This window comes from Xyrauchen texanus, chromosome 46, assembly GCF_025860055.1.
Source record: "Xyrauchen texanus isolate HMW12.3.18 chromosome 46, RBS_HiC_50CHRs, whole genome shotgun sequence".
NCBI lineage: Eukaryota > Metazoa > Chordata > Actinopteri > Cypriniformes > Catostomidae > Xyrauchen > Xyrauchen texanus.
The window spans coordinates 12,665,487-12,683,815 of NC_068321.1; the positions used below are offsets into that span (position 1 = coordinate 12,665,487).

Below are 18,329 nucleotides of genomic sequence, written 5' to 3' on the forward strand. Positions count from 1 at the left end.
TGAAAAAACATCAACGCCTACTTTGTCATCTCAACCTTGGCCCTGCCCACAGGTGCTCAGTTTGTAAAAAGAGAGAGCAGGACAGACAGGCCTAGTCTGTCCCAACTATTCCTGAACACCAAAGGTTTTTTATGAATACATATATTTAAACATGCACTAGACGGACGTCTTTGACCATTGTCATGTATCTCATACCGCTTTTAAAAGATGCGGTCATCTGGTTTCATCAGCTGCTGTGCCTCTTGCGGTTTTAAGTACAAATGCATCATGGATGCATTCTTTCACTCATCTGCGCTATTTATAATAGTTAGTGTATGTAAACATGCACTACATTGACGTGTTTGACCATTTTGATGCATTTCCAGTGATGTGATACTGTATTTGTGTGCGTATATTCACCATGCTTTGGACTATGTATTTTCTTTTTTTTTTTGTGCTGATATCAGTGTGGATTGTATGTTTTTTTGGCTCATATCTGAATGGATTGTCTGTTTTTCAGCTCATATCAGCATTGATTTGTATGATGTTAGCCAATCAGAACAGTGGGTGTTTACGTTGAAGTTTAAAGAAAGCACTTTCAGACAGAGGGCCAGGGACAGGTTGGAAAATTATCACATACTTTACTTACATAATCATTAGACCTCAGGGAAGATAATACATTTATTTAAAAAAAAGAGCATTTCATGACCCCCTTAAAAAAGATTATGTCAATTATATGATTTTAAATTATTCAAATGATCCAATTCAACTTCAAGTCTCTGAGAAAATCATCATCATTATCGATACTATATTATTATTTATAAATCTATTTTAAGTTTTCTCAGCATATCCCAAATATTTAAGCAGACAGCAGCACGACTAGGATCTCACATGCTGACTAATTTTGGCACTGCCTCTTGGCCACCTTTCACAATGGGGTGTTATACACCAGCAGCATTTGTGTCATTAAAAGTTTAATTATCTTTAATTTGCTGGCACCACGTTGATACATGCTTGTGAAATTAATTTGTGAGAAATTTCATCAGGTGCTTCAGCTGAGCAAAGACAAAATAAACAATCCAAATACTGCAATAAGAAGCAAATATTAAGAAATGAATTCAACATTTAGACTCATGCCACAGTGCATGCTGAAAAGCTGACATCACATGTGCATCTGGTCAATGGAAATTATTGAAGTTGTTCCAACACAAATGGATTCAATTAATTTACAATTTTATATTGATTGAACACTTAAGAAAAACAACATTTCGGGTAACACTTCAGAAATCACTTTCAACATCAGTGCTCCTGCAGGCACATTGCCACCATGTCAGCTTTGTTAATAAGACTGACCAATCACAAATTTCAACAGACTGAGAAGTTCAATACATTAGTGAGGAGTAAACATTACTCAGAAACTTCAGTGAGGAGACATAATGTGGGCCTGCTCATGGTTGCTTAGGCTCTGCTGTTAGGCATCTACAAGATTTCACATGTTTGTGTGGAATTGCATCTCTTGGTCTCTAGTAATGGAGACAGGGCCTTGGCAATTTGAACATCACTTCAACAAGAAGATCTCTAGGAGCAGCATGCCGCCTGTAGATACCTTTGATATTCCAGCTGGTTACCTCCCTCAGGGGGTCTCTACATCTCGATATCCCAGTGAGATGGTCACTAAGCCCCGCAAGGCACACAAGAAGTTGCAGGTGATTGTATGTGTACTTTTCGTTGAGCTTTTCGAGAGGTTCACCTTCTTTGGGATTGTTTGCAACATGATCCTCTTCTGTACCATCAAGCTGGGATACAGCAATTACCAAGCAGCCATGGTAAATACGTGCTTTGTGGGATCCAGCATACTCACACCTGTTCTTCTGGGATGGTTTGCTGAGACCTGTCTGGGAAGGACTTCAGTTCTCTGTTTTTCTGCTCTCCTACATTTCTTTGGTTAGTGGTTGCCTTTGCAATGACCAGACTTAATTAAGCCTTTGTAAACTTGAATATTTTACTAAAAGTCTCCTAATCTGAAATTGCTTACTCCAAATAATGTTTTATCTAGCTACGTCATCTTGTATTTATAAGCCATTTGTTTTGTTTAAACTTTAGCTTAAAGAAACAGACTGTCACATTAATTAATTTGTAATTTGCAAGAGTTGCATAAAACCTGTCAAGAAAACGTCCTGATCTTATTTAACCCCAAATAAAAAAATATATAATAATAGTAATAATAATATATATATATTATACTATACACACACACTCTTTATTAGGAACACTATGGTCCTAATAAAGTACCAGATGTGGTCTTCTGCCTCAAGGTTCGACATGTTGTGCATTCTGAGATGCTATTCTGCTCACTACAATTGTCTGAGTTACCATAGCCTTTCTGTCAGTTTGAAATGGTCTTGCCGTTAACCTCTCTCATCAACAAGGTGCTTCCGTCACTGAGACCACATACCATCGAAATTACTGAGATCACATTTTTTTCCCCATTCTGATGGTTGATGTGAACATTAACTGAAGCTCCTGACCCATATCTGCATAAGTTTAGGCATTGCCCTGCTGCTACACCATTGGCAGATTAGATAATCGCATGAATAAGTAGGTGTGTGTGTGTGTGTTCCTGATAAAGTGTTCGGTGAGTGAATATATAAATATATATATATATATATATATATTATAAAAATACAAATGTTTTATTACCTTAACATGTCCAGGCATTTTACTATTACTATTAATGTACTTTACATTTGTTAATAATAAAAGTGTATATATAATATCAAAATGTATAATTTTTATTACCGTAACACGTCTAGGCATTTTACTTTTACTATTCCAACTGTTTTCAATTATGATTCTCAGTATCATAACGCTTATTTTTTACTGCATTCAAGTAAAAAAAAAATGCTGTTTTACAATGATTATTATTATTATTATTATTATTATCATTATTTAATCAAAATCAGCAAAAATGAAAGGCAGTTCGAAGGGAGTACTATTATGATGCATAAATACTGTACAATTTATAAAATATTAATAAAAAAATAATGTTTTGTGGTCATTTCAAAACATTTCAAGTTGTGTTAATGAGAAATCATAATAACCATATCTTTCTGCATTGCAGTAATAAGAATTGGGGGGCAAAATGTACGTAGCTTTCATGAAAATAAAGTCAACATGTAAAAAACTAGGCTTTATTTTCTATATGCAAACTATAATTTCCTATATTTTACTTTTTATATTGGCGTAGGATGAGGACATTTTCTTGTCAGGTTTTGTGAGAATCATCCTAGAACAGCATAGCGAGCTAAGTAATTTCTAACTTTTATAAATGAGTCATTTCAGCTTATCCATTTGAAAAGATCTTGTTGATTTGCATTATAATGTGGCATGTGACAAACCCTGTTGAAAATTCCAGCTGGGCTAGCACAAATTTCCATGCAGTTCCAGACAGGTTTATGCTGGCTGGTGCTGGTTTGTCTTGCTGATGGAAAATTAAAGCCATCATGCTGGTCGACTACCATGGTCTTACAGATTAAGCTAGATGACAAGAACAAGAGGCCTTGTTGGTTAAGATAGTGGAAACCTGGGTTACAGTGATTTTTCGTATGTGTAGTAAGTGTTCCTGGATGAATATCTTTTGTTCATCCTGGGACAACATTTATTTTAAAGAAACAAGGTCCTAACCCTAACCTAACCCTGACCCTTATCTCTCAACCCTACTTCCATAAACTAACTGAGCAATCCTAACCCTGATCCTAACCTTCAGTTCCTGTAGAGCATCTCTTAAAGGCTGTAAAAAGTTGAATCCATCTAAGATAATATAAGCAGGAGTTGTTCCAAAATGTAAGGGTCTAATTGTTAGTTTTAATACCCTTAATCTAATTCTACCACTACCCTTAACCTTAACTCTAACTCTATCCCTACACTCACCCTAACCCACACTTAAAGTTAGATGAAAATTATAGGCTGATAAGAATGGTGTACTAACCTTTAACTCTAGCCCTAAACCTAACCCATCATTAACCTTAAATCTACCTGTAAAATCTGATGAAATGTGGTTCCAGGACCAACAAGGCTGTTGATCCAGGAATATAAGCAATCTGGCAAAGTTATAATCACCAACCAGCTATGCAGGTCTTTTCAGTAGGGAATGTAGTCAAAAAAGTATGGAATACTCTTTAAAAAAAAAAACACTGTCACCAATTTTCATTGAAAACTGGCTAACTGATTTCCCTTCACTTTCTATAGGCACTGCCATGCTTCCTGTCGTCGCGTTCCCTTTTGAGGATTTCTACATAAACACAAATAATATAATGCATCATCTTGAACCTCATGAGCAACATATCCTCTTCTACACAGGCCTTATTGCTGTGGCCCTTGGCATTGGTGGCATCCGTGCCATCCTCTGCCCACTAGCAGCCTATCACCTTCAAGGTTGTGATCGACACCAACTCTTGTCCTTTTTCAACTGGTAAGGGGCTAATGATCATTACAACTAATTTGAACACAAATTCAATTCAGAATCTCTTTTGTGTTGTCTGATGTTGTTTCGGAATATGTCAGTACAGCTTGAAATGACGATGAATGCTGCAGCTATCTTCAATCCACAGGTGTTACTGGCTGGTCAACCTGAATTCGACAGTTGTATTTTTGGGGATTTCCTACATTCAACAGTCAGTGGCTAAAAACCTGTGCTTTCTTATCCCATTCACCTCGGTTCTCCTGGCCCTCATTGCCATACATATGGTGCGGAACAACCTCACCTTCCATCCCAAAAAAGGTAGCAAGCTAACACCGCCATGCTCAACATCTGTAGCAACAGTAACTGTGACTAATGCATTCAAATCGAGCATGGAAGTCGTATTTGAAGCGCGATGTCCATTAATGCATTGGGCAATTTTGTAAACGTTTCTAAAAAGACGTTTACAAAAGGGTCAGGGAGGGTTTGGGAGGGTTTGGGAGGGGGATGGGTGATAGTGGGGGTTAAATGTTGATTCGGTGTATATATGTTTTGCTTTTCCTTGTTATCTGTATGAATCAATAAAAAAAGTTAATCAGTAAAAAGATTAATCATTGCTCTTCATCAACAGTACAAAATCCATACAATGTAAACTACAATTTATGATCAATATAAATTTTCTTCCACAAACATAATTTAATTGATATGCCACCAACAAGGAGAGTCAGGGCTTCAAGCGTTTTACACTGGTAATTATGACTTAGTGGTGGCATTCATATGCATTGTATTTATCAACCTGTAAATACAATCATTCTGACATGATTTGAATGCACATCCTTGTCCAAGACAACAATTGGTCTGCAGTTTTGCAATATAAACCAAACCTTTTGTCTTATTTATTAATTGTGTAGGACTACATGTGTAGTAGTCTAAGAAACAGATTTCTCATATAAAACAGCATACAATGGTTTCATGCTGTTCTGTTCTAGAGTTTTGTGGTTTCTTAACAACTATGATTTTTGCTTTGATAATTAAACAGGCAGTTCCTTGCTGACGACACTGGGAGTTTTCCTGAATTCTCTAAAAATGTGTTGTCTCCAATACCGTCATTTGAGTGGAGATGTAGCCAACTGGCTAGATCGTGCCAAAGAAAACAATGGGGGTCGTTACAGTGAGACCATTGTGGAAAACGTCAAGATACTGGTCAAACTGTTCCCTCTCTTTGGACTTCAGCTTTTATATCGAGCTTGCATTACTCAGGTAAGTATGTAAAACACATTAGGCAATGCATTTTCTATTCCTCCATCTTTCTGTGCCTGTCAACATTTCCTCTTTTACCAGATTCCATCAGGCTATTATCTGCAGACGATGCATTCAAACTTGAAACTCAATGGCTTTCTCCTGCCAGTAGCAGTAATGAAGGTGATCAGTATTCTTCCTGTGTTGTTCTTAGCACCACTGCTGGAGCTTGTGAACACCTGCTACCAGTCTACAAAAACAAGACTTCCCTCACCAGCCACATTTATAAGTGAGAATCCCAACTGCAATCGAGTGAACTTTACTTCTCAAGATGATGTTAATCTACATATCATTAGCCCACTGTAAAAATTAAAAGATATTTAAGGCACCATTTGAGGTTGCAACTTGTCACACTAACGGAATCAGCTGGAGAACCTCCAAGTACCCATTTGAAGATGCCTCAAAAATCCTGTTGTGCACTCAAGGAACTTCAATATATTAAGAGCCTCAAAACATTTCCCTTGGGGTTATGGGAAGAATCGTTGGCAGACTTCAGAGTTCTTGCAAGAACATATGGGTTCCATCGTGTAACTGTTCTTTTTGAAAGGGTTCCTAGAGGTTCTACACATTTGTGCTGCAGTGTGGCAATCTGAGAAATCCCAAATTGTGCCTCAAGTATCTTCTTGTTTTTTACAGTTTGTACACTTTTATTTAATTTCCCACAGCTATGGGGCATGCTTGTGCAACCCTCTCTGCAATACTGGCAGGGATCTCCGAGATTCACAGGAAGGATTACCCACAGGTGGAACAGACGATATCGGGAAAAGTCCTGCAAGTGTCCTCTATGACTTGTTTCCAGCTTACACCCCAGTATATTTTACTGGGTGTGGCAGAGGCCTTTGTAATGCCAGCATGTAAGAGTTTTACTTATTTAACTTTGCCAAAAGTATTTCCATGATATAGATGTTCTACCAACCAGTTACACCATATGCTAATTAAACATGCAGACATGTCAATCCAGATAAAAAATAGAGAAAAGATTAAGGAGGATAGTGGGTCCCCACTAAACCAATTTGTTAAGATTATTGCCATTATGTCATTGATTAAATCCCATAGGAGTGAGTGGCACATTTTAAGAGTTTTAAGTACTTTTGTGTTAAAGGTGCACTCAGTAACTGTTGTCTTTGTGTCATCTTAGACATCTTAGACATGTCAGCTTGGATGCAGCATAATTTAAAATAAATAGTTTTCCACTTCAGATTCCATTGTAGAACTTCAGCATTCACAAGTCAAGTCAAGTGGTTTTTATTGTCGTTTCAACCATATACAGTTAGTACAGTACACAGCGAAATGAGACAACGTTCCTCCAGGACCATAGTGCTACATAAAACAGCGTAGGACAAACCCAGAACCACATGAGACTACACAGACTAAATAACATACCTATATAAAGTGCATGTGCAAACGTGTGCAAAAAGTACGGGACAGTACAATAAATTATTAACAATGAACAGGACAATAGACACAGTAAGAGACAGTGCAGTGCCGTCCAGTACACAGTAGTGCAAAAGATGACAGTTTCTAACAATGCCAAGTGTAAACATAACATACTATGAGATAGTGTTCTATGCACATAGCAGTTATTGAGGTAGCAGCCAGTTATAAAGTGACAAAATTAAAGTGCAACTCAGGACATGTGTGTGTGTGTGTGTCAAACTAGTCTCTGAGTATTGAGGAGTCTGATGGCTTGGGGGAAGAAGCTGTTACACTGTCTGGCCGTGATGGCCCGAATGCTTCGGTACCTCTTGCCAGACGGCAGGAGGGTGAAGAGTTTGTGTGAGGGGTGTGTGGGGTCGTCCACAATGCTGGTTCCTTTGCAGATGCAGTGTTTTTTGTAAATGCCTTTGATGGAGGGAAGAGAGACCCCGATGATCTTCTCAGCTGTCCTCACTATACTCTGCAGGGCTTTGCGGTCTAACACGGTGCAAGTCCCAAACTAGGCAGTGATGCAGCTGCTCAGGATGCTCTCAATAGTCCCTCTATAGAATGTAGTGAGGATGGGGGTGGGAGATGTGCTTTCCTCAGCCTTCAAAGAAAGTAGAGATGCTGCTGGGCTTTCTTGGTAATAGAGCTGGTGTTGAGGGACCAGGTGAGGTTCTCCACCATGTGAACACCAAGGAATTTGGTGCTCTTGACGATCTCCACATAGGAGCCGTCGATGTTCAGCGGAGAGTGGTCACTCTGTGCTCTCCTAAAGTCAACCATCTCTTTTGTTTTGTCCACATTCAGAGACAGGTTGTTGGCTCTAAACCAGTCTGTTAGCCGCTGCACCTCCTCTCTGTATGCTGACTCGTCATTCTTGCTGATGAGACCCACCACGGTTGTGTCATCGGCGAACTTGATGATGTGATTCGAGCTGTGCATTGCTGCACAGTCGTGAGTCAGCAGAGTGAACAGCAGTGGACTGAGCACACAGCCCTGGGGGGCCCCAGTGCTCAATGTGGTGGTGGTGGAGATGCTGTTCCCGATCTGGACTGACTGAGGTCTCCCAGTCAGGAAGTCCAGGATCCAGATGCAGAGGGAGGTGTCCAGGCCCAGCAGGTTCAGCTTTCCAATCAGGTGCTGGGGAATGATTGTGTTGAATGCTGAGCTGAAATCTAAGAACAGCATTCGAACGTACGAGTCCTTTTTATCTAGGTGGGTGAGGGCCAGATGGAGGGTGGTGGCGATGGCATCGTCTGTTGAACGGTTTGGACGATACGCAAACTGCAGTGGGTCTAGCCTCTCGAAGCACTTCATGATGATGGGTGTGAGTGCGACAGGACGGTAGTCGTTGAGGCAGGACACTGAAGACTTCTTTGGCATGGGGACGATTGTGGTGGCCTTGAAGCACGTTGGAACGATGGCGCTGCTCAGAGAGATGTTGAAGATGTCGGTAAGAACATCTGCCAGCTGGTCTGCACATCCTCTAAGCACTCTGCCAGGAATGTTGTCTGGTCCAGCAGCTTTCCGTGGGTTGACTCTACGTAGTGTTTTCCTCACATCAGCCGTGGTAAGACAGAGCACCTGGTCATTGGGAGGAGGGGTGGTCTTCCTTGCCACCACGTCGTTCTGCACTTCAGACCAAGTGTAGAAGTCATTCAGTGCATCTGGAAGGGAAGGCATCTTTGTCACAGGCAACTGATGTTGTCCTGTAGTTGGTGATGGCCTGGATGCCCTGCCACATGTGGCGTGTATGTCATACCGGGGGCTCCCCAGCCTGAGAGAATGAGGGAGGAATGTGGCAGGGTGGAGGGCGGGACTGGGTTGTGATTCCACACCCGGCCCCTAATTAAGCTGATTAAGCCCGAGAGGGATAAAGACAAATGGAGACAGCAGTATGACAGCGAGAGAGTTACAGGCAGCTGTTACCCGTCACCTGTGTGTTTGTCTTTTCTGCTTAAGTTTATTATTAAAATATTATTTATAGTGTTACGCCGCCTCCTCCTTTCCATTGAACTATGTTACATACATATACAGTATACACATACACACACACACACACACACACACACACATATACCATATATACTATATATATATATATATATATATATATATATATATACACATATATATACACATACACATATATACAACATACAAATCTAAACTATCCCTCTCTCCACAGATCCACTCCGAGAGCCCCCAAAAACATAAAATAGCTCCCACCGACTTCCAATCCCTTAAAACCATCTGCCTGCTTATCATCGCACTGGTGAGGACCCAATCTTTTATGGATTTGTCACCTATATTGATGATTGGCCCATCATCCAAGACACAGAGTCTGGGGCAAAACGAAATCCGAATGCCCAACAAGTCACACACAAAACTCAGTACATTGAACCAAAATTCCTGAATCTCAGCGCATCACCAAAAAATATAGGTCATGTCTCCATTCTCCGATTGGCAGCGCCAGCAGGTGGGTGTGACTTTAAGACCAAGCCTATACAGTCTAGAGGGCGTTCAATAGAATCTATGTAGAATCTTGAATAGTATAAGTTGCACCCTTGCATATCTAGATACAGACTTGTCATTTTTTAGAATCCCAGCACACACTCCAATACCAAATTAAAATCTTTTTCTTCCATCTCTTGATAGAGGCTAAAGCTCCATCCCCCAGACTCTGAACTAGCAGGGAGTAATACACTGATGCCATTTATAAATAAAAGTCTGAATTAAACACTCTTTTGTCCATACCGAGTGCAAATGCGAGATAACGGGGTGTAAATTAGCTTTTCCGGTTAGTTTGATAGAAAGGCTCTGCAATGGTGAAATAGGGGCAAGGACTTCTTGTTCAATGCAAAACCAGGGAGGGGCTCTTTCAGGTGGAAGCGACCAATGAGCCAAATACCTGAGACCAAACGTATAATAATAAAACAAAATCTTGGGTAGGCCTAGCCCTTTGTCCATCGGCCTATGTCATTTGTTGAAATGTAGTCTGTGACATTTACCATTCCAAATGAAGGACTTTGCAATGTTATCAAATTGCTTGAAATAAGAGAGGGGGACATCTATAGGGAGTGACTGTAGCAGGTAGTTGAATTTTGGAATATAATTCATTTTAATAACATTAACCTTCCCAATCATCGATAAATGTAATGAAGCCCACCTGTCCACATCGCTTGAAAATCTTTTTATTAAAGGGTCAAAATGAACTCTAACTAAATCAGACAAATTTGCTGAGAATAAAATACCCAAACACGGCTGGAAGGCCGCTACTGGACAATACGTTGTCAGAGCCAAAGCTTTGGACTTAGCCCAATTGACTTTGTATCCTGAGAACTTGGAAAAGGAATTAATAATTCCTTTTCCAAGGGTCAGAGACAATCTGCGTAAAGCAGAAGCTTATGCGCCACACCTCCAGCAATGACCCCTGGAAAATCATCCTCCTTTCTTATTGCAGCTGCAAATGGTTCCAGGGCAAGACAGAACAATAATGGGGAAAGTGGGCAACCCTGCTGAGTGCTCCTATTCAGAGTAAAATAATCTGAAATTAGTCCATTTGTTTGTACTGCTGCTATAGGGTGTCTATAAAGTAACTTAATCCAACCAATAAATGTACTCCCAAACCCATACATTTCCAAGATCTTAAAAAAATAATCCCATTCTACCATATCAAATGCCTTTTTGGTGTCAAGTGAGATAGCAGCGGAGACTGATCATTCGCTACTGACCACATGATATTGATGAAACACCTTATGTTATAAGAAGAGCTACACCCGTGAATAAACCCCACTTGATCTATATACATAAGAGATGTCATAACTTTACTTCGGTAAGCCAAAACACAAAATATTTACATCTAGCTGGATCAGGGAAATTGGACAGTAACTTTTACACTCGCTTGGATCTTTATCCTTTTTAAGAATCAGACTGATCTGGGCTTGTGTCATGGTTTGAGGAAGCTTTCCATTCTTTAATGCTTCTGTATAAACTTCTTACAAAAGTGGAGCCAATTCTGTAGCATAAGATCTAAAAAATTCAGCGGCAAAACCATCTGGCCCCGGAGCCTTGCCTGTAGGTAAGGCCTTAATTACCTTGTCAATCTCCTCCAAGTTTATATAGAAACAAGATAATTTTTTTTGGCAACATCTCTAAACTCACTATGGCGTGATCTGAGACTGGTTGTCCAATTGACCAATCCACAACAGATGAAATGATGGGAAAATAATACTCTACAATAGATTTTATGGACTGATGAAAAAATGTATAGTCCCTACCAGATGGGTTCAAAAGTCACCAAATATCTGCAAGACTTTTACACATCCTGTCAATCCTGTACACATTCATCAATGTTGCACTAGGGGGCTTATGCACTTCACTATGATCAAGGACTGAGTCCATCAAAAAATGTAAGTCTTCTCCCAATATTATATAATGAGGGGTGCCAGTGGCTTGTAACATCCCTTCAAGATCTATAAAAAAGCCCTGGTCATCAGCGTTAGGTGAATTTATATTAGCTAAAATCAACCTATGCCCCTGAATTTCTGCTAAAACAGTAATGATTCTTCCAAATGTATCTTTAATCTGTTTGAGATATTTTAATTGTAGATGTTTATTTATCAATATAATGACTTCCCTGCACTTACTTGAGCCAGCACTAAAGAAAACATGACATTTTTCAGCTTCCTGTGGGGAAAGATGAGTTTCTTGTAGAAACGCTTTATCATATTTCTTATGCTTAAGAAAATAAATAATCTTCCTTCTTTTTATGGGATGATCAAAAACTCATTCACATTCCACTTGGAGAAAGATGACCCACTCATATTAACATTTGACATTTTGATAATTTATTTTCTCTATTATGTGTCAAAAACAAGATTATACAGACCACATTCCCCATTAGTGCAACAATTAAACCCTTAACTCAACCTCGAACCAAACAAACAGAAAAAAGAAAACGTGTGTATTAACCTCACGCACGATATTGCCATAATGTGTAGATTCATTCACAGAACTGTCTCGAAGGTGTGTTCCTCCGCAAATCAAATTCCAACCGATATAAAGTTTCCTCAGACAGACAAACAAGTGTTCAGTGAGCCGGCTGTTTAGGAGTGCAGCAGATGACATAATCATTCCACAGTCCTGCAAAAATACTCCACAAAACAAACTCCCAAACATCCAACAGGAGGCATATGAACAAAGAACAAACAGATTCATACACAATTGTCCCGAAGCAGTATTATTCAACAAAACAAGCTTCAGTCTCTAGGCGGTACAAACACGAAAATAAACACAACAGGTGTCCTGGTTCCTCGGATGGTCAAGAGTCAAATTCACTCAGAGGCCGCATAAAATGTAAAATACACCATGACTTTCTCAGTCCGTCAACTTATAAAAGGCATCCTTTGTGTGGGCATGTAGATATTTTGCGGTCATCCATAGTGTCCATTCCCAGTCTGGCTGGGAACTTCGGTGTAAAAGCAATCTTGCATCAATGCAAAAGTTTCTTTAAGGAAAAGTTTTTTTCCACAACACAAACTTCAGCTGTTAGGTGGAGCCAGCACAAAAAGAAACCAAAATGGCGCCTAGCTTCCTCAGAAAGTCGAGTCAGTGTACAGCGAGTCAATCCACTCACATGAAAAACACCCAATGTTTACTCATCCATTGTTTCTATGAAGGACAGGTCTTGTTTGGGGCATATAAATACGGCCATCCTTGGTATCTATTCTCAGTTTGGCTGGAAACATCAGTGCAAAATCGATCTTCTGTTGATGCAAGAGTTTCTTGCATTCCTAGAACCGATCGCGTTTCTCTCTTGTCGAATTCGCAAAGTCCGGGAACAAGAAAATATTGTGATTCTTCCAAGAAAGCTTTCCTTGGCTCCTTGCCTGGCAAAACACGAGATCTTTATTGGATGGTCTCAGATATTTGGCCAGAAGTGATCGGGGCCTGTCTCCCTCAGCAGATCTGCGAGCCGGGACTCAATGAGCTTGCTCGATTTCCAGCTTATGCCATGTTATGTCGAGCAGACTCGGGAAGAGCTCGTCCAGGAATTTCACCATATCTCTGCCTTCTTCATGCTCAGGAATTCCAACAATCCATATGTTGTTCCTTTGGCTCCTATTTTCGAGATCTTCCAGTTTCTCCAAAATATTTTCTACCTATATTAGCAGATCATTCCCTTTCTAATGACTCCAGATAATCTATCGGTTTCTCAACATCTGCCAGTCTTTTAACCAACTCAGAGAATTTTGTTTCCATCGCCATAATTGATTGATGTATTACAGCCAGATCCTCCAAGTCAGCAAATACATTCATCAGCATCAGCATCATGTTGGACAGCTGACGCTGAATTTCCCTGGCCGCGCCATCCAAATCGAGTCCCCAGTCTGCAGGCCCGTCACAGGCATGTAAGTGTCTTTTAATGCCTCCAGAGCCTGAGGATTTTGACTTCTTTGCCATGTTTACCTCAAAGAGCAAACGTGTAACTGGGTGTATCGAATTTCACCGGATTATAACATGAAAATAATTTTTTAAAAACTAGCAAAGTGTGCAGAGCTCATTGCTCACACGTCCGCTCCTCACATGGCATCACGTGACCTCCTCTGGAGTCTTCATTTTAATGTGAGTGGTCATGATTTCCCCCATATATTGCAAAATTACAAATTCATGTCTTTAGGAGTTAAACGTTTTTAATGAGGAAAACATTACTGAGTGCACCTTTAAGAATAAGAATAATTTGGGAATAATTTAGTTTGTTTCTATAAATATTGTTATTGCCTTTGTTCGTTATTTTATTCTGTATTGTACAGCACTTTGCTCAACTCCTGTTGTTTTTAAATGTGCTTTATACATTATTAAACTAAACTAAACTTTAAGAAAGTATCATTTTGCATCATAAACTAGATAACACACTCCCTTTTGTCATCAGAGGTAAAACGTCTGTGTGCCAGAAACATTACAAGTTTCACAAGACTCACTCCTCTCTCTTATTCCTCTGCTCAGGCTCTCTCATCTCTTACTGTCTGACACCCAGCAACCTTAGGGGAGTCTCCCTGCATTTTCTGACCCTTTCATATGGAGGTGGCTGCTTCCTAGGGGCTTTCCTTATTCATTTCTTTTATTTTGTGTCAGGAGGTAAACATACTTCACACTTAGAAATGTGACAATTGTATTATGGTGCTAAAATTGAAAACTGTTTTGTCATTTAACTGAAAAATAGGTTATATTAATATACAAAGTGTCAAAGCTTGAACTCATATTTCAGATTAAAAATCTTGATTTATGATTGCAGGAAACTTTTATCCGAATAACCTTAGCAGTGGCAACATGGAGAGATTTTTCTTTACACTGGCCACATTAATGGCCATAAACACACTGGTGTTTTGGAGAATATCACAGAGGTACAGTTCAATCTCTGTATACACTATGACATAATTATACATACTGATAATTGGAAAACGTTTTTTAACCAATTGACAGGCAAATCTTTACAATGCTGTGTCATATTTGACAGGTACACAGATTTGAGTGTGGAGCTGAGTAGCGGTGCAGGACAAAGTCACCTGTCTGAGAAACTCCTCCAGTATAAGACCTGTCTCCGCTTCTACGACACAGTGGAACGCTCTGAAACTTTATCCTCCATGGAAACTGTCCTGTGACTTCACCACTCATAAAGAACATGTAACGCTGGCGTTACATAAGAGAAAGACTTTTAACTGAACATTGAATTTCCTTGCTTGGAACTAGAGTAATAGCAGTAAATAATGCTGATGTGAATGTATTAGATTCCTGCAGACAAAATAAAGTTATTTTATGATATAGCTTATATTTTAATAACTCATTATATTATGATATTATGATGATTATGAATATTTGTTGTTAATGATGCCTCTTACAAAAAAGTACCTTGGTATCAGATGGTACTACCATGGTATTTACATATTACTTCAAAGAATGCCATTGTGCAAAAAATACATTAAATACAATGAAAAAAATTATAGTGCCATCCCTGCAGAAAAAAAACATCTTAACCATCCTAAAATTGCTTACCGGAATATTCCGGGTTCAATCAACAGCATTTGTGGCATAATGTTGATTACCACAAAAATAATAATAATAATAATTAAACTCATCCATCCTTTAAAAAAAGAAAAACTCGAAGTTACTTAAACGTTGGAAGTGAATGGGGCCAATTTTTTGATTGTTTAAAGACTGAAATGTGAAGCTTATAACTTTATTAAAAAAAAAACACATTCATTTTTCAATTCAAACTCATGTATTATTTGAGCTGTAAAGTTGTTTAACACGTAGTTTTTATCATTTAAAGATTGGCCCCATTAACTTCAGCTGTAAGTGCCTCATTGTGGACCCATATTTTTGCAACATTATGGAACAAATGCTGTCGATTGAGCTTGATTAAAAACCGGACCAGCTGAAAAATATATGGAGATGGACTTGTTGCATATTAACATACAAATGGAAAGAGATTCATAAATAGAAAGATGGTTCACAAATAAATTTAATGAGATCCACAAATAAATGTAAGGAGTTTCACAAAACTTGAAACAGAGATGTGCAGACAAATCTTCAATTAGGTGGACTCCAGTCATCGTCTACTTAAGCCAATCAGATAATGGCCACATTACTTGGACCAATCATAGCACGTTCTATCTTCAACCAATCGCGCTTCGTTCTACTATCAGGGTGGAGAAAGAGTCACAGAGCTCTTATGAGCATGGAATCAAGCACATACAGATAAGCTCCGAGGCCACACACTTTTAAAGAAACGTACGGCATCAGATGAATACTGTGATTTAAGGTTCATATAATTTTCTCTCAGTTATAATGATGTGAAGTGTCTTGTTAAATCTCGAGTGTCCTGATAATTAGTTTCTAGCTAACCTGGCTGACAGCGTGAGCTATTTTTTATTTAATAATTTATTTATTCTCCCAATTTTGAATGCCCAATTCCCACTTCTTAGTAGGTCCTCGTGGTGGCACGGTTACTCACCTCAGTCTGGTTGACGGAGGACAAGTCTCTTCTAAGACGTCAATCCGCGCATCTTATCACATGGCTCGCTGCGCATGATACAGCAGAAACTCACAGCACTGGAGGCTCATGCAACTTTCCACGATCCACGCACAACTTACCATGTGCCCCATTGAGAGCGAGAACAACTAATCATGACCACGAGGAGGTTACCCCATGTGACTCTACCCTCCCTAGCAACCAGGGCAATATGTTTGCTTAGGAGACCTGGCTGGAGTCACTCAGCACACCCTGGATTTGAACTTGCGACTCCAGAGTTGTAGTCAGCATCAATACTCGCTGAGCTACCCAGATCCCCATGAGTCTGCTATTTTAATTTGAACAGTTTCTTGACTGAAATGTGTCATCAAAACCTTTACTCTTAATGTTACATGGCAGATCCAAATAGACACCCTACTAGACACTACAAAATATCAGTAGTACAGATAGTGTCTTTATAAAACATGAACTATATTAGATGATCTTAGGAGCACAAACCATAAATTAATACTCTATATTACACAGTGTACAAGATCTGCTATGCCAATAGCTTGGTTTCACATTATGTTAATGTATTTAATAGAAGCAGTTGCAAGGTAATATTTATTAGAATTTTGCATTTTAGCACTTTTGTGTGAATGTTTTAGGAGGTACGTGGTCCCTTCATAAAATACAGCATCATGTTCTGACATTGATAATTGACACATTGGTTAGATCTATCCTTTTCAGATGTTTCTCCTGTGTACTGCCCATCAACTTTGAGCACTTGACTCGCCTGCTCCAAAACTTAGTGGTTCCAGCTCCAATACAGGACACCTTTTAAAATGTGTAATATGAGATTCATAATTTTTCTGTTATGTCAGATTTATTTTATACAATTGTAACAGATTTAGTTACAATGTCATGTCTTGAAATTAAATGCAATACAACATTTAAATAAACTGTAACATCATCTTTGGGTTGATTACTTAAAAATGAAAATTCTGTCATTTACTCACCTTATGTTTTTTTTTAAACCTGTATTATTTAGTTTCTTCTGTGGAATATGAGAATACACTGTAAAATGTTGATGCTGCTAATGAGGCTGAAATGAAAGTGAAGCTATGGTAAGTCCTGGCATCTCCTTTTGAGTTCCTCCCACAGAAGAAAGTCAGTCGTTTGGGTTTGGAACAACATGAATATGAATATAAATATAAATTATGATATCTCATTTGACAAAATATTTTTAGTTGACAAATCTTTTATTGAGTTATATCAAGGAATTTGGAGTTAAATAGGTTTTTAAGGGTGTCTGTATTTTGTAACAATTTAAAGCATAATTTTTGGGTTACAAATTACAGGTTATGTATACAACTACAAAAGACAATAAATTTAAGCGCATGTATTTACACATACAAACACTGGAATTGACATTACAACTGAGGAGTATTCCAGAAAGCAGGTTCAGTGACTTACCCGGGGTAAATTTACTCAGAATAAGCGGATAAACTCAGCTTTCCGTTCCAAAAACTGAGGGTACTTTCAGGGTATGTTAGTAGCCATAGCAACTTACTTTCTGAACATAACCTGCTCCGGAGTAGGTTATGTTCCAGAGTTAGTTTATTTCAGGTAGAGGTTAGTACAACTCAGAGGCTGTCAGCAAATGCGTGCCCTTTTAAGAGTGGCACATTGGGCAAGAAAGTTCAGATTACGCACAATGTTATACTTTTAAAGCAATATTACGGTAAACTGCAAACTTACTGTAAATCTTCTTTACTCAGGCATATCCAGTCTCACACCACAGATTTGCATTAAAAAATGAACAAACTGTGTACATTGTGCTTTAACTTTTAATAGTAAGGTTTTAATACTGTAATATATTTAATGCAGAACATGTTGGAAAGTTCATCCCACATTCATAGAATAAAATTATTATAGCACCCACATTCTTTTTACAGTTCCTTCAGTCAATGAATTTTAATGTTATTTATATAATGAAATTCCATAGTATCAATATGCAGGTAATGTCTGCCAATTAAAAGCTTAAGCAATTAATCACTCATTCCCCTTCTGTCACTCACTCGACATTGTGTCGATTGTAGTGACACAAGGTCTCTTCTGAGAGCCTTATATAACTCTGAACTTGAGAAAAGGCCA

The 18,329-nt window shown here is 38.8% G+C and overlaps 1 protein-coding gene across 1 annotated transcript; it reads left to right on the forward strand.

Annotated features, from left to right (window-relative positions):
• Positions 1 to 1,568: 1,568 nt before the first annotated feature.
• On the forward strand, positions 1,569 to 14,823 carry slc15a5 (solute carrier family 15 member 5). Its single transcript, XM_052119468.1, has 9 exons — positions 1,569 to 1,923; positions 4,228 to 4,450; positions 4,590 to 4,759; positions 5,478 to 5,698; positions 5,780 to 5,966; positions 6,403 to 6,591; positions 14,168 to 14,299; positions 14,457 to 14,565; positions 14,679 to 14,823. The coding sequence occupies exons 1-9, from the start codon at positions 1,569 to 1,571 to the stop codon at positions 14,821 to 14,823; spliced, it is 1,731 nt and encodes a 576-aa protein (XP_051975428.1).
• Positions 14,824 to 18,329: the final 3,506 nt, after the last annotated feature.

What these genes read in the sequence shown, in the direction of transcription:
- slc15a5 (XM_052119468.1), top strand. Translation starts at nt 1,569, where the DNA reads ATGCCGCCTGTAGATACCTTTGATATTCCAGCTGGTTACCTCCCTCAG. An exon ending in CACCTTCCATCCCAAAAAAG is followed by an intron (nt 4,760 to 5,477) that starts GTAGCAAGCTAA and finishes ATAATTAAACAG; the next exon opens with GCAGTTCCTTGCTGACGACA. An exon ending in TTTTGGAGAATATCACAGAG is followed by an intron (nt 14,566 to 14,678) that starts GTACAGTTCAAT and finishes CATATTTGACAG; the next exon opens with GTACACAGATTTGAGTGTGG.